This window comes from Bos mutus, chromosome 9 (assembly GCF_027580195.1).
Source record: "Bos mutus isolate GX-2022 chromosome 9, NWIPB_WYAK_1.1, whole genome shotgun sequence".
In the NCBI taxonomy this organism is placed as follows: domain Eukaryota; kingdom Metazoa; phylum Chordata; class Mammalia; order Artiodactyla; family Bovidae; genus Bos; species Bos mutus.
In genome coordinates this window covers 76,200,080-76,216,867 of record NC_091625.1, presented here as the reverse complement: position 1 = coordinate 76,216,867, position 16,788 = coordinate 76,200,080, and the positions used below count along the sequence as shown (strand labels likewise).

Sequence of the window (16,788 nt, the reverse complement as noted above, 5' to 3'; positions counted from 1 at the left end):
CTTGAGTTGCTCAAAACATACAGCTGGTAAATGACAGAGCCAGTGTGCTGATACTTATAGTGTTCCATTCATTATACCACACTGCTGACTTTACTGTAGATTCTTTTTTTTTTTAAGATCTTTTTCTTATTCAGAGATATAAATGGATATTTTTATTTTTAGATTAGAAAACACATAGTAATTTATTGCAAATATTATCAAGTTGTTATTTTACACTGTTTAGCAGCAGAGCTTTGAGGCCAGCTGTAGGTTCTAATCTGTTGCCCACTTGTCAACTTTCCTCAAGTAAAGTTGCTTTACTCCATTTCTGTATTTACAAAACGAGGCTAATGCTATGAAGATTAAATGAAGTGCCAATTTCTATAAAGCCTCTAACCCAGGGCAAGGTATTGAGACATCAGTCACTAAATGGTGACTCCTTTTTAGCTAAAATTGTGAAATTGCACTCTATGTAATTCTGCTTTAAGGCCTCCTGAAACTTACATTTTCAAGGGAGAGACAAACAAGATAAATAGCTAAAATATATGTATACTGGTGATATGTACTAAAGGGAAAAAAGAAAGAAGAGCAGGGAGATATAAAATATTAGGGAGGAGTTGAAATTTTAGGCAGGTTAGCAGGTAAGACCTCAACAAGAAGGGGACTCTTGACTAAGCCCCTGAAGAATAAGAAGGTGCTATCCATGAGGATGTCTAAAGGAAGAGCATTTCAGATGGTGGGAACATCATGTGCAAAGACCCTGAGGCAGGAGCGTGCTTGGTTTGTACAAGGAACTGGATGGAAGATGGTGTGGCTAGAGTAGGATAAAGAAGGGATAGGATTGTAGGAATTGAGGTCAGAGATAGCAGTGGGCCAGTTCACAGGTCATGTAGGGTCTTGTAGGTTCTAGTAAGATTGCACAGGAGCAGCATGATCTGACATGTTTTGAAAGGATCCCTCAGGCTTCTGTGGAATAGAACTATTCCACAGGAATAGACTATTAAAGCAGGGATGGGAAGAAGGGGAGGGTGGCTAACAAGATCAGAGTTAAGAGGCTAAGGTAATAATCCATGGCATTCCAGTATCCATCTTAATGGAGTAATTGTGATGTGTTCTGCTGGTGAGATGGATGAGGTTTTTCCTGTGCCCCTCTGTATTTATAAATATTGAGAGCAGTGGGAGTCAGATCATTCTGAAAGGTGCGCCATCCTGGCTTCTTATTTTTCTTTAGTAGATTGTAGCACTGTGCAACAGTCACATTTGCATATAACTTTATCTGTGCCCTGCTTGTCTGGGAAATTTTCTCACAAAGGAAGGGAGTACTTTATAAACTAGATTGTCTTTGTCAGTTGTTATACTGCAGCAATCCCTAGTGATCATCCCCTGGCAACGAGGCTGAACTGAAGATCTGTTTCATTGTGAGAGTTATCAAATCTGACAGTCTCAGTCAACTGAAAGAAAAGTAGGTCACCAGGGCTGATGAGTCCCACTGAGCAGAATACAGACCATAAAACAGTGCCTCACCATCTCCCTAGGCAGACGTCTCATGGAAGAGGGAACCCTCTCGGTAGGGTGTTGCCATGCTGTTCATTTTCCATCAAGCTGAAGTTTGCCTATTAAGATTTGCTTCTCATGGCCTTTAAAGTCTATGCCTATTAAGATTTGCTTCCCATGGCCTTTAAAGTCTATGCTATCTATGCTATATTTCAAGGTTTCCTGAAAAATTATTTCTGTGTATGTATATATCAGAAAGAGTAACATAATTTACTAAATTGAGATTCAACTTCAGATATGTGACACTTAATGTGAACTTTACACAAACTGTCATGAAATTCTCAAAATTAATTTTAATTTGTGTGTGTGTTGTGTACCTGCAGTGTGAGGGTAGATAATAAGTATTGTATATCAAGCCTATTTTGAGTGTCACAACTGCATAAAGGGTAGACACAATTGATTTACATTGGTATGACTTTGTTGTTCAGTTGCTCAGTTGTGTCCGACCCTTTGAGACCCCATGGACTGCAGCACGCCAGGCTTCCCTATCCTTCACTCTCTCCTTAAGGTTGCTTGAACTCATGTCCATTGCGTCAGTGATGCCATCTAACCATCTCATTTTCTGTTGTCCCTTTCTCCTCCTGCCTTCAATCTTTCCCAGTATCAGGGTCTTTTCCAGTGAGTTGGCGCTTTGGATCAGGTGACCGAAGTATTGGAGTTTCAGCTTCAGCACCAGTCCTTCCAATGAATATTCAGGATTAATTTCCTTTAGGATTGACTGATTTGATCTCCATGACTTAATTTAATTCTTTCAAACATTCCTTTGGTTGAAGGTTGTCATTTCCTCCTCCAGGGGATCTTCCCAACCCAGGAATCGAACCCATGTGTCCTCTGTCTCCTGTATTAGCAGGCGAATTCTTTACCACTGAGCCATGTGGGAAGCCTTAATTACCTTTCAAGGATCTGTAGTAGATGTGATCATTGTAACCAGTGTTGGATCAAACATGAATTGATAAAATGCAATTTAGTATCATAATAAGATGTCAGTAACATGCTCAATAAATTGAGTATATTTATTTGTCAGTTTTAATTACAAACATTTCACATTTTCCTTAGGTGGCAAAGAAAGTAGGTTTTCATTTTTATATGTATTATGTACTGATAATGTAAAATATCATATATTGAGATGTCTATTCATATATATATACATATATTTATTTCCACAATGCCTTTTTCATAGCTATCATGTCATTAGGTTCACAAGTATCCTTAGTGGGATATGGTAGAGAGTACAGCCCTATTTTACAGCAAAGGAAACTTCAATGTTTAGGAACAACTTCAGGATCCCTTGACTGAAAAATATAAAGCAAATAGACTCAGGTCTTTGGATTCTTAGCTTAGGACTCTATCCCCGTACCGCACTATTTTCATAGCTCTAGAGTAGTCTTTCGGAGAAGGCAATGGCACCCCACTCCAGTACTCTTGCCTGGAAAATCCCATGGATGGAGGAGCCTGGTGGGCCACAGTCCATGGGGTCGTGAAGAGTCGGACACGACTGAGCGACTTCACTTTCACTTTTCACTTTCATGCATTGGAGAAGGAAATGACAACCCACTCCAGTGTTCTTGCCTGGAGAATCCCAGGGATGGGGGAGCCTGGTTGGCTGCCGTCTGTGGGGTCGCACAGAGTCGGACACGATTGAAGCAACTTAGCAGCAGCAGCAGAGTAGTCTTTTTCAGATATGTGGAGTGCTATTAGTTGTAGAATAAACACAGATTTTTTTCAGGAAGGCTAATTCAATAGCAGTAAACAGAGCAGTGTTCTTCTGTTCAGGATATCTAACTAATGTATTTCTATAGATGTCTTACTAATGTCTTCTTAGAAACTTACATTAGATCCAGAAAGGTATCAAGACATGCTTTTGAAAGATGGATAAATATTCACAAATACTGTGTTAAATGACAGAAGTAAGTCACAAAAGAGAATATACAATATGATTTCCCTTAGAGAAAATCCAAAAACAGGCAAATGAAGCTGAATGTTAGAAGTCAGGATAGCAATTGCCCCTTTGGGGAGTGTGGTTGAGAGTATTGAATTGACTTGGCTGCTAGTTTTACAGGTATTCCCTTGGGAATGTTTATTTGTTCATTCATTCATTCATTTTTAAGTAAAATTTGTCTTAATGCCTTAGGTGGTAGTTTAAATGCTTTCAACTTGAAGAGCAGTTCTTAGGCGTTTATTATGATTATAAACTGCCATTTCTCAACAAAAGTCATTTACCCTTTTTTGTTGTTGTTCCTGAGTCTGTGGTAGGCTTCCCGGGTGGCCCTATTGGTAAAGAACCCGCCTTCCGATGCAGGAGACATAAGAGAAGCAGGTTTGGTCCCTGGGTTGAGGAGATCCCCTGGAGGAGGGCATGACAACCCATTCCAGTATTCTTGCCTGAAAAAATCCCCATGGACAGATGAGCCTGGCAGGCTACAGCCCCTAGGGTCACAGAGTCAGACACGACTGAAGCAACTTAGCACGCATGAGCCTGTGGCAATTTTTTTCAGTTCTTGGCGTTTGTCACAGAACTAGCTGCTGAAGCCACGGTGAAGTTCATCATGAAATGCTTGCCAAAACAACTTTCTTGCTTACACTTTTTAAGATGTGAGGAAAGAAAGATATTGAAAAGGGTTCCCCAGTTAGGATATTCAGTTCAGTTCAGTCGTTCAATCGTGTCCGACTCTTTGCGACCCCATGAATCGCAGCACGCCAGGCCTCCCTGTCCATCACCAACTCCTGGAATTCACTCAAACTCATGTCCATTGAGTCGGTGATGTCATCCAGCCATCTCATCCTCTGTTGTCCCTTCTCCTCCTGCCCCCAATCCCTCCCCAAATCAGGATCTTTTCCAATGAGTCAACTCTTCGCATGAGGTGGCCAAAGTATTGGAGTTTCAGCTTCAACATCAGTCCTTCCAATGAACACCCATGACTGATCTCCTTTAGAATGGACTGGTTGGATCTCCTTGCAGTCCAAGGGACTCTCAAGAGTCTTCTCCAACACCACAGTTCAAAAGCATCAATTCTTCAGTGCTCAGCTTTCTTCACAGTCCAACTCTCACATCCATACATGACCACTGGAAAAACCATACCCTTGACTAGACGGACCTTTGTTGGCAAAGTAATGTCTCTGCTTTTCAATATACTGTCTAAGTTGGTCATAACTTTCCTTCCAAGGAGCAAGCGTCTTTTAATTTCATGGCTGCAGTCACCATCTGCAGTGATTTTGGAGCCCCCAAAAATAAAGTCTGACACTGTTTCCACTATTTCCCCATCTATTTCCCATGAAGTAATGGGACCAGATTCCATGATCTTCATTTTCTGAATGTTGAGCTTTAAGCCAACTTTTTCACCCTCCTATTTCACTTTCATCAACAGGCTTTTTAGTTCCTCTTCGCTTTCTGCCATAAGGGTGGTGTCATCTGCATATCTGAGGTTATTGATATTTCTCCCAATAATCTTAATTCCAGGTTGTGCTTCTTCCAGCCCAGGGTTTCTCATGATGTACTCTGCGTATAAGTTAAATAAGCAGGGTGACAGTATACAGCCTTGTATATTGTATATTGTACTCCTTTTCCTATTTGGAACCAGTCTGTTGTTTCATGTCCAGTCTTAGGATGTTAATGTGTATCAAAACAGACACTGCTAGAAATTTCCTCATGGGGCTATGATAGGCTCCAAACAGAGCTTCAGTCAGCTTTTGATAATTTAACAATTTCACAGTTGATTTTTCTTTTTCTATGTAAATGATTTCCAAAGAGCATGGATAGTTGAACAACAATAGCTCTATCATTTTCAAACTTGAGATCAGAGCCTAAAGGAATTGAGATTGAAGCTAGAAATTACTTGGAGCAAAAAGAAATTTTAATAAAAATAGAGACTGATGGCCAAACCCATGATGTTTCTCTGAGCTTTTAATGTTAAACTAAATCCATAAGCTTTCTGATCACAGTAAATATAGAAAGAAACAGGAAGAACTTAAAAAATTTTGTGGGTCAGCAAAACCTTTTTCCAGTCCTCATGGCTTAGAGACTAAGGCCTTAGCAAATCATGTATATTATGAGTTACATGCAAGATGATGAGCGGTTCCCTTGTGAACCATTGCTTCTTGTTCCGAAATGTGACCAATTTTTTTTTTCTTTTGGCTTGCTTCAAATCAGTTTAATTTTTTTAAAATGTATTTTTAAATGTTTCTGCCAGCAATTACACACTATGGCTTCCTCTCAATTTTTCCCCTGCAGTGTTCTGTCTCTTCATCAGAAGAGGAAAGACTTACTTCCACCAGGAGACCTAAGACGCCAACGTCAAGTGACTGCTCTGACCTTCATACTCAAACCAACTGGACCAAGTCACTTCCCTTGCCAACACCGGAAGAGAAGATGCGGCAGCAAGCCCAAACAGTCCAGGCTGACGTGGTTCCTATTAACATAACTGGTATGCTTTGCTCTGTGGACAGGTTGCAAATATTCTGGAAGAATGACTATGGCTCTTTGTTTGGTATATGCTCTTAGCATGTCATTCATACAACAGAGGTAGATAGCTGTGGTCTGACTTCCTGCTCTTTGTTGAATGAAGGGAATACTAAAATGTATATGTGTGTGCATGTCAAATATCTGTTCCTTTTAGATTTGTAGACTGTATCACCAAAGGTTGATGTCAGAGAATTCAGTGGTCCAGCCATTCAGCTAAAGGGTGGCATTTTTACACACAATTCAATTCTTTTAATTGAATTGCCTTTTTAAAATATTTTGGCTATATGGAAATATCTTCTAAATGTGATCTTGGGTGAGAAAAAATTAGGTTTACTTTCTAAAAGGCTGTTTTAACTCATTTATAAAAGTGAAAAAGAACACATTTAATATTTCTGAATGATTTTCTTACCTTCTTGTTTCCTCAAGTAGAAAAAGGGGGAAATTACTTGAAATAAAAACATGAAATATACATTTTAAAAAATCTAACAGGATAGTAAAATTATATCTTCATTTCTATAATTTGAATTCTATAATCATCAAATAAAAATCCATTCCTTCTAAATATAAAAAATTTAGAACATGTTAGACTGGCATATGAATATTAATTGCCAAATGTGAAATTCAAGTTCTTGCAGAATATTATATTCAGGTTTTAATCATCTGTGATAATTAAGGTGACAAGGTATGTAAAGCTCAAAGACAGTATTTCACAAACATAGAGAACTGTTAATAAGTATCAAAATTTTCCTCCCCTGTCACTTCCATATCCTGCAGAGAAGATAGATCATTGATCTGGGGAGAGTACAAAATGCAAAATAGACATGTTAAGAGTTGGTAGCTTCAGACATTAGACTGTATTCAAGAGAAAACATTACCAGTAGTCATACTGATAATCAGCTCATACAAAATCTGGCTTATAAGGCCAGAACCTAAAAAAATCAGGTGATCAATAAGGATAAGTTTTCATAAAAAATTAGGATGAAAACTCATCATACCTTTGCTATGTTTCTGAGGCTACTGCTCTCGACTATTGTTAGAAAGTTTTTTTCCCTGGCATTGGTGATAGTTATTGACGAATTTTTTTAAACCTTACAAGATGTTTAAAAATTACATTTAAAACTCTGTTTTGAATTCCAGAGAAATTTAATTAGTACGTGAATTATTTTAAATTCCATGGACGTTTCCCCACATTTACTGTCCTTAAGCCTTGCAGGAATAGCATGGCCTTTTATTCCATTCTCTTTGCAAATAGCATTGATTTTTCTAAGTATGATTCACATTCACCAAATCATACTTTTAAAAGTATTTTTATATATAGTTGTATTTCAGAACAAAGTGTAATGTTTATATGGCTGTGTATTTTCTGTGAGAAAATGCATTACATTATTTGATTGATTAAAAGCCTCAGAATTAATATTGTAAGATTGTGCTATGAAATGTAACAATCCTTAATGGAATTCAGATAAAATGCATTATCGTGAAATTAGGAAATTTCAAGCAGAATAGATTTTCAGGAATAAAGAATAATTTACAGTGAAATACATTGGCACAACAGCAGACAGTGTCAGCCTCTGAACTTTATTCTCTCCTGTCTGATGAGTAAGTGGATATGAATTACATAAAGTTTAAAAGGAGGCCTTGAAAATGCCACACAGGAGAGGTGAATGACAATAAAGAAATGAGCAATACAAGTTAGGACAAAATGCAGTTTACTTTTGAGTGATTAACATTTTCAGAAATGTAGAAGGCAGATGCCTAATGACATATTTATTGATCCATTTTCTGGATCTGTGTGTTTACTATACACACATACATTTCATAAAGAAGTAGTTTTTCTGATATTCTGGTATAAAGAAGCATTAAATGTGTTTACTTTTAGTGGTTGAATTGACATAGATTATACAACTCCTGGCTCTTTAAATGATACATTTCCAAAGCACTAGAAGATAAAATGTAGCTTCCTGTAGGGCGTTGTCACTGCTCATTTATTTGGGTGAACATTGACCTTCTATTTGGTTTTCAGTTCAGCAGAGGAAAGAATGCCAATAAATATATTATTTCAAATGCAGAGAGATGCTTGCCAGGCAGAGAGGAAGAAGACATTAGTACAATGAGCTGCTGGCTTGAAAATTGATTTTCTCCCTTTAGTCACAGGCCTGTGTCCTGTGGGGGAACTCATCCTGTTCTAAGAGTTGAAGAGAAGAAAAATGTTTAAAATAAAATGTGCATATGAGTATGTTGCTTAATCTGCCATGTGGGATAGCAGCTCTTACACCTGAAAGATAAATAGAGTGAGTAAACATGCTGAAGCAGTTCTTACAAATTGCCTTTGGACTGATGTTTGAGCTAGCTAAATTGATTTCTAAGTAGTAACCCTGACGGACTACTGCCATTTTTCAATGAAAAGAAATAATTAAATCCCTCTCAATTCAGTAGACATTTACTGAATAACTACTTTGTGTCAGGCATCGAGCTGAATGCCACAGGCAATCCCAGGGTGCATGATCGTGTCCCCGCCCTTCAGAAATGTTTAGCCCAGTAGAGGAGACAGTCCTTTTAGGTCACGATGAAGGCTGGAGTCCTTTTAGGTCACAATGAAGGACGGAGCGTTTGGCACCAGTGGGTGGTGTATGTCTTAGACGTTCATCCTCGCAGTTTGTTTTTTCATTTCCTTGGAGCTTGGGTGGTTCATCTTTGTTTTTTTGTGTAGGAAGCAAACCTGGAGACTAAATGCAACTGTCTGTTGATATTTTGTCCATTCTTAATGATTTGAGCCAAGAACATGTTTTTCCTCTGCCACAGAAAACAAATAAACCAGTGAAGTCCTGACTGGCCTCTTATAGGCCGTATTTGCTATTGTACGTAGTAATGCATTTATCACAGTGATGGTGCCTTCTGGTGTTTCAGGGTTTTCTCGAAATCATTTCTGTTTTTTCTCCGTTAGGAACAAAGTTGAGAGCATTTTCAAATTTACAAGCCTTCATCTAAGTTTGTTGCTTTGTAGGTGAAATGTGTTTTGACCATTCCGATCTTTTATTCTCTATTTTGATTAGAACCATATTGGTTCTGTTCACAATGTATTCCTATTAAAATAGAAGATACATTGTTCACAGCATACCCACTTTTGAATGTGCGTCGGTGTTGTTAAAAAGAGTGAATAATTTTTAAACTTTTCTTATAATATGGAAGTATATATTTTGTATGTGTACATATGTATTTTTTAAATCTCTTTTTGAGGAGAAGAACTATTTAATAAGGTCAATGCTATAAAACTTCTCTTCAAATGTCAAGTAATTTAAAGCAGACCAAACAGTAGTTGATATGTTACTATTTTAGGCTATTCCATGGTGTGATAATCACACAACTTACACACTAGAAAGAAAAAACTTTGATGTGGCATTCTGGGTTTGATTTCAACATACCTGTAATGAATTTAGATCAACTTTTGAAAAGTGATTAAGAAACAGCGAGAAGCAGTTTAGCTTTAACAAACCGCAGAGCTACTGGGTCTCATTGTGATAAAAGTACTTTATCATTATAAGGCTTTTTCATTATCATTGTGTCTCACACCGTAGCAATTACCAGTCTATTCAAATTAAGAGCCTCCTTGACTGAAGAAAAGTTGTCACCTAGGAATTCCTGATTAAGTTATTTGTTTCATCACATCAGACAAGACAATACTTTGGTCTCTGGTGAGGACCAGATGAAGCAAATAAATTCATCTCCAGCTGATGTGAAGCGTGATTTTGGTGACCGAAGACTTTTGTGAAATACTTCCAAAATAACCCATTTTTTAAATAACACAAAATCACTCTTCCGAAGTGTTATTCACCAGTTTGCATTTGCAAATGAGCTCAAGGTGCTTTCTTTGAATGGACATACACCCGGAAATTGGAAAACAGCCTTATGATGCTAATGTGCTTTCCTCCCTTTTTTGCCCTTCAGCATCCATTCATCATTGTATGACTGGCTAACATCATTATTAATACCTTCTTATCATTTTACAACAAGCTTCTGGAAGAAAGTGCATGGTGTCGGCTTGCTTGAAAATAACATTGCTTTGCTTGTTCTACTACTCTGCATTAGGGGAGAATTTCGATCGCCAGGCCAGCCTTCGGCGGTCTCTAATTTACACAGACACTCTGGTAAGACGACCGAAGAAAGTCAAAAGGAGAAAGACTATTACAGGAGTCCCTGACAGCATACAGAAGGAGCTAGGTATGGCTCATCAGAACTGTATTCTGTTGCCCATCATTGCTACTCACCATTACTACCCTAACCTTATCGGTGGTCTTTGTGAAATCAATACATTCTGATAGCCTTTTGGTACCCCAAAGGGTCAGCTTCTTTCCTGAACGAGGCACTGGGTACAAATCTTAACATCCCGTGCAGGTGATTTGTTGAATTTTGATGACAAGGTAAGAAGAGGAGCTATATGAAAACTATTGACTGGGATGATAGCAATTAAACAGTTATGTCATCATCTCTGTGTATCTTCAACAGTGGGCATGCCCACGGTAAAATTCACTTTCAATTTAGAGCTTAAGTTTGCATGAAACCAAAAACTTATTCTAGGACTTCAGATTGTGCGTATGGACTTCATTAGTTATACTGACAATATTGGTGGCATTTTTTCATCCAACATCATTAGTAAATACCAGTAAAACTGAAAATAGTCATTTGTGTTGGATAATGCCTTACTGGTACTTCTGGTGAAACAAATTCGTAGCTTTTTGATTTGGTATTTCTCAACATGTGGTTGAAAAACAGAAACCAAAAGTTCCTTTTGACTGGTGCAGAAGATGGTTCACTTCATTATTCACTCACCCATCTTGTTCCTGCTTATCTTTATATATGCTTTGGATAACGTTTTCTTTTCTTTCTGTATACATTGCCTCACCTGTTTTTTCATGGTCCAACAGGAATGTCTGCTGAGGCAGCAGGGACTTCAGTACCAGGCTGCTTCAGTTTGAATCCTGTCTCTGCCACTTACTTGCTGGGCAGCCTCAAGCTGGTTATTTCACCTCTCTGAGTCTACTTTTTCACTCAAAAAAAGTGTGGTTGCTGATGTTAATAGAACCTAATTCTTAGGGCTGTTTGAGGAGTTAATGAATTTATACAGGCAGAGCACGTGGTACCTGGTATCTGCCTGCCAGTGTAGGAGATGAGCGTTCAACCCCTGAGTCAGGAATATCCCCTGGAGCAAGAAATGGCAAACCATTCCTGTATTCTTGCCTGGAAAACTCCATGGACAGAGGAGCCTGGTGGGCTACAATGTAATGGGGTCGCAAAGAGTTGGACACAACTGAGTGTGCACACACACACACTACTATTAATATATACGTATTAGCTGCTATTGTACTTATTGTACCAACTTAACACTACCTATCTTGAATCTTGCCTTTTTCTCTTTGGTCAACCTGTGGACTTCTTTGCTTATAATTATTCAACATGCAGAAAACTAAGATCATAGAATCTAGTCCCATCACTTCATGGCAAATAGATGGGGAAACAGTGGAAACAGTGACAGACTTTATTTTGGGGGGCTCCAAAATCACTGCAGATGGTGGCTGCAGCCATGAAATTAAAAGACACTTCCTCCTTGGAAGAAAAGTTATGACCAACCTAGACAGCATATTAAAAAGCAGAGATATTACTTTGCCGACAAAAGTCTGTCAAGTCAAAGCTATGGTTTTCCCATGTAGTCATGTATGCTGCTAAGTCACTTCAGTCGTGTCGGACTCTGTGCAACCCCATAGGCGGCAGCCCACCAGGCTCCCCTCTCCCTGGGATTCTCCAGGCAAGAACACTGGAGTGGGTTGCCACTTCCTTCTACAATGCATGAAAGTGAAAAGTGAAAGTGAAGTTGCTCAGTCGTGTCCGACTCTTCGCAACCCCATGGATTGCAGCCCACCAGGCTCCTCTGCCCATGGCATTTTCCAGGCAAGAGTACTGAAGTGGGTTGCCATTGCCTTCTCCAGTAGTCATGTATGGATGTGACAATTGGATCATAAAGAAAGCTGAGCACCCAAGAGTTGATGCTTTTAAACTGTACTGTTTGAGAAGATTCTTGAAAGTCTCTTGGACTGCAAGGAAATCCAACCAGTCCATACTAAAGAAGATCAGTCCTGAATATTCATTGGAAGGACTGATGCTAAAGCTGAAATTCCAATACTTTGTCACCTGATGCAAAGAACTGACTCATTGAAAAGACCCGGATGCTGGGAAAGATTGAAGACAGGAGGAGAAGGGGACAAAAGAGGATGAGATGGTTAGAATGGCATCACCCACTCAATGGACGTGAGTTTGAGTAAACTCTGGGAGTTGATGATGGACAGGGATGCCTGACGTGCTACATTCCATGGGGTTGCAAAGAGTCAGACACAATTGAGCAACTGAACTGAACTGATATTTTTACTTTTATTTTCTATTGAGGGCTATACTCTAAAAACTCCAAATCATTACTTCTGAACTTTCCTATCAATGTTTTAGGCAAAATGAGTTTATCCTAGCAATGGTAGTATATGTTATAGCACGTCGAGGTAGTTTCAGCTTCTGGGTGTCACAGACATCATTCCTATGTGCTTTTTTCCTGACACCCTGGCCCACATACATGCCTTGTCTTAGGGAGGGAAGGCTTATTCTTGTTTACCTGGCATTTTCTCTCTTTACTGCCATCCAATTCTACAGTATGTGTTCTCTGCCTTCCAGGCTGCAACTACAGAGGGATGAACAGTGATGCTTTTCACCTGACTAGGTGGCTTCAGTGGCCCAGATGACAGTGGGTGCTCATCTTCCCTCATAACACGGGGGTTTTATCATGAACAGAGGCCAGATTGCACCCACAGGATTTACGAAGGCTGCCTCTGGTTCATGCCCTCACATCACCTCCTTTAGTGGCCCAGGCCTCCTGTATCCCATTCTTTTATACCGTTTTTCTTTCTCTTTTAGGTGACAGGCAACTAATTTGAGAAAAAATAATGTGTACTGGTATGTCTAGCAGATATTAATGGGCTAATTCTTACAGTACTCAGGTAACATTTATATTTGACTGCTGTTTTAGGAGATGCCTTAACCTAAAAAAGTAACTTTACAGACAGCTCTTTGTAAGATAACAAGGTTGATGTTTCTGGGTAGGCTACATTTTAACTGACTTTCCAGTCAAAATGAGTAGGTTTTGGATGGCTTTGTGCCCAGAGTATAAGAATAGTTTGGCCCAGATAAAGATAGACATACACGTAAATATTCAATATGAATTGTCTATCTATCTATCTGTCTATCTGATTTCTAGAGCCTCAAAGTTATGAACTTTTAACACTTTTTATTTTTAACTCAGCCAATCAGTATGGAGCCAGTAACTCATTTGCCTCTTTGACCTTACTGGAAGTAGCTGATCAGATAGGTAAATCACACCTTCTGTAATTTTAATATTTTTAAAACTGGTGATAGAGTCTCTGAGGCCCTCATTCATTTCTCTTTTGCCCATAACAGGAACACCACTAATACTGAAGCAAAAAAAGCTTCCCGCACATCACCTGTGTGGTGAGCGTTGTCACATGAGAAACTTTTGGTGTCATTGCACAGTTGATGACATGACCTGGATCAGGGCTGGAGGTCAGCTGAGACAGCTGTATCTAAGTTAGAGCTGGGTTTTTTTTGTTTTTTTTTAAGACAATTAGACAACCCCTCTAGTTTTATAGATAGGCCAGTTGGAAGGACTAGTGGTAGAGTAAGGGAAAGGAATATTTGAATACAGTGAAGTGAAGTGAAGTGAAAGTTGCTCAGTTGTGTCCGACTCTCTGTGGCCCCATGGACTATGCAGTCTATGGAGTTCTCTAGGCTAGAATACTGGAGTGAGTAGTCTTTCCCTTCTCCAGAGGATCTTCCTACATTTAGCAAAAAAAAAATTGGATTGTACCTTTCCTTTGCTTCATTCATTTGGGCAAGGGTTGACTTTGCCCTTTCTCCTAATATTTTGTACTTATAAGGCCTCTGATTTGAGAGCTTTGTGCTATCTTACTAATTATTATCAAAAGTAGACACTTCTTAAGAATTAGTCTTCCTTAGATATAAAGCATGGGGAAGAATGACTGAGTCAAATTAGACTTTAAAAGGATATGATTATCTGAAAAAAAGACATTCACTGGAAAAGATACAGCCTGTCCACAAAACACTGCCTAAATTGCTGGGACTTTCACTTTTAAAATCTAACCAGAGGTGCTCCTAGTATTAGAATTAATAGTGCTTAACTGTATGCAGCTTCTACTTAAAAATCTGTGGTGGACTCTTGAGATTGGTCAGCATATAAAGTTTTAAAATCAAGGTATGATATTTTCTCTTTAAAGCATGTTTATGGTATGTGATTTGTTGCCTTCCATTTAAACAAAAGGACAAAGTGTCTTTTTCTTTACTCTCATCTTAAACATATATGGAATTGTATTTGAGCAACCTGTTATGAGATTCCATCTTTTAGAAACAGATAAGAAATATCAATAACCTCAGATATGCAGATGACACCACCCTTATGGCAGAAAGTGAAGAGGAACTAAAAAGCCTGTTGATGAAAGTGAAAGTGGAGAGTGGAAAAGTTGGCTTAAAGCTCAACATTCAGAAAACGAAGTTCATGGCATCTGGTCCCATCACTTCATGGGAAATAAATGGGGAAACACTGGAAACAGTGTCAGACTTTATTTTTTGGTGGTCCAAAATCACTGCAGATGGTGATTGCAGCCATGAAATTAAAAGATGCTTACTCCTTGGAAGGAAAGTTATGACCAACCTAGATAGCATATTGAAAAGCAGAGACATTACTTTGCCAACAAAGGTCCGTCTAGTCAAGGGTATGGTTTTTCCAGTGGTCATGTGTGGATGTGAGAGTTGAACTGTGAAGAAGGCTGAGCGCTGAAGAATTGATGCTTTTGAACTATGGTGTTGGAGAAGATTCTTGAGAGTCCCTTGGACTGCAAGGAGATCCAACCAGTCTATTCTATAAAGCAGATCAGTCCTTGGTGTTCTTTGGAAGGAATGATGCTAAAGCTGAAACTCCAATACTTTGGCCACCTCATGCAAAGAGTTGACTCATTGGAAAAGACTCTGATGCTTGGAGGGATTGGGGGCAGGAGGAGAAGGGGATGATAGAGGATGAGATGGCTGGATGGCATCACCGACTCAATGGATGTGAGTCTGAGTGAACTCCGGGAGTTGGTGATGGACAGGGAGGCCTGGCGTGCTGCAATTCATGGAGTTGCAAAGAGTCGGACACAACTGAGCAACTGAACTGGACTGAACTGAACGGAAGATTATTTTGTTCATATATAATTATGTTTGGCTACTGAATAGTCTGTGTTTTCCTGGAACTTATCCCAGTATGTTACTCTCCAAGCAGAAAAGGACTTATTTAAAGGAATCTCCTTCTGAATAATTTTTGTTGGTTGATACCGAGAGCATTACTTTAGGCCTGTCAAGACTTTTTTAAAAATTCATACATTAAGCCTTGAAACTAGCTTGTAGATTTCTATCATTATTTTTATTACATGTGTCTTTTTACAAGTTGGATAGATCTTATAGTATTATAAGTTAAAAAAATGTGTAATTATTTTAAATAATTTAAGCTTTCATATTTATTTAAATTAAAATCAGGTAAATCTCATCAAGATTTTTAGCAGCAGCTGAGTGGACTATATTTGTAGTTCTATTTTTGTAATTTTTGCTACTTAAGATAGTATTCATCTGTGTCCTGTAATAATGTCACACTTTTTGTACTGTTAAAATATTGAAGTATCTGTTTCAGGAATAGAATTTCAGTGGTCCCTATAATAAATAATATATGAGTTGTTTTGTATATATATTTTAGAGGTCTTTAGAAAAACATTTGATTTAAAAATTGTTTTGAACTGTAAGTGGTGAAGAAATGGCTATAGTCCCATTTTCAGAAGCATAGAATTCACATGCAACATTGTTACCTGAAAGAATCAGGATTTTGTTTATGACCTTTAAACACATTTAAAAATCTACCACTGACCTCATGTAAAAGCTAATACAAATTTGAAAGAAAAAGATCTGAAAATCCATATCAGAATGAAATAAGGTGTGCTGAATGTTTGGATTGAACTGGTGCAAACTGATCCAGTCCTCCAAGTCAACCCTCCACCTTCTAAAAGGACTTCCCAGGTGGTGCTCGTGGGAAAGAAGCCCCTTGCCATTGCAGGAGATGTAAGAGAACTGGGTTCGATCCCTGGGTTGGGAAGATCCCCTGGAAGAGGGCATAGCAGCCCCCTCCAGTATTCTTGCCTGGAGAATCCCATGGAGAGAGGAGCCTGGCAGGCTACAGTCCATAGGGTCATGAAGAGTCGGACATGACTGAAGCGACTTAGCATTGCACACACTCTAAAATACTAGACTGCAAATATTTGCACCTTTTGTTTTTCTTTGCTTAAAGTGGATCTTTCTTCTGTTCCCACCCTTTTGCCCACTTCCCCTTTTCCTGAGGGAGAGCGTCACATGCACACGTGTAGTGCAAGTGTGCAGTAGGTGTACTTGGCAGAGGGTGGGTGGGGGGAATAGATTTTCTTTGCCAAAGATACGAGCACAAAAATGATTCTCCATCATCACAGTGAAGGAAATAGCCTTACGCCTGGGAACCTTCATTGCTGGGTGGCTTCTCCTGTGCAGTTGATTCAAGACCACTGCCGCCATTTTAGCCTGGTGCTTTGCTGTTTGGATGGGCTATGCTGTCCAAATATGAAGGCTAGTATAAGTGGGGTAGGGAGGGAGATCTTGGGAATCCCATCATCACC

At 39.0% G+C, this 16,788-nt stretch overlaps 1 protein-coding gene across 6 annotated transcripts in view; it reads left to right on the top strand.

Annotated features, from left to right (window-relative positions):
• NHSL1 (NHS like 1) overlaps window positions 1-16,788 on the top strand; it is a 257,856-nt gene that overhangs the window by 228,923 nt on the left and 12,145 nt on the right. For 4 of the 6 annotated variants that reach the window (XM_070376756.1, XM_070376757.1, XM_005891948.3 and 1 more), the window contains exons 4-5: window positions 5,762-5,954; window positions 10,079-10,210. In XM_070376756.1, coding sequence (XP_070232857.1) covers window positions 5,762-5,954; window positions 10,079-10,210 — 325 coding nt within the window. The remainder of the gene's footprint in view (window positions 1-5,761; window positions 5,955-10,078; window positions 10,211-16,788) is intronic. The other 2 variants (XM_070376758.1, XM_014477050.2) reach the window with 1 other exon arrangement.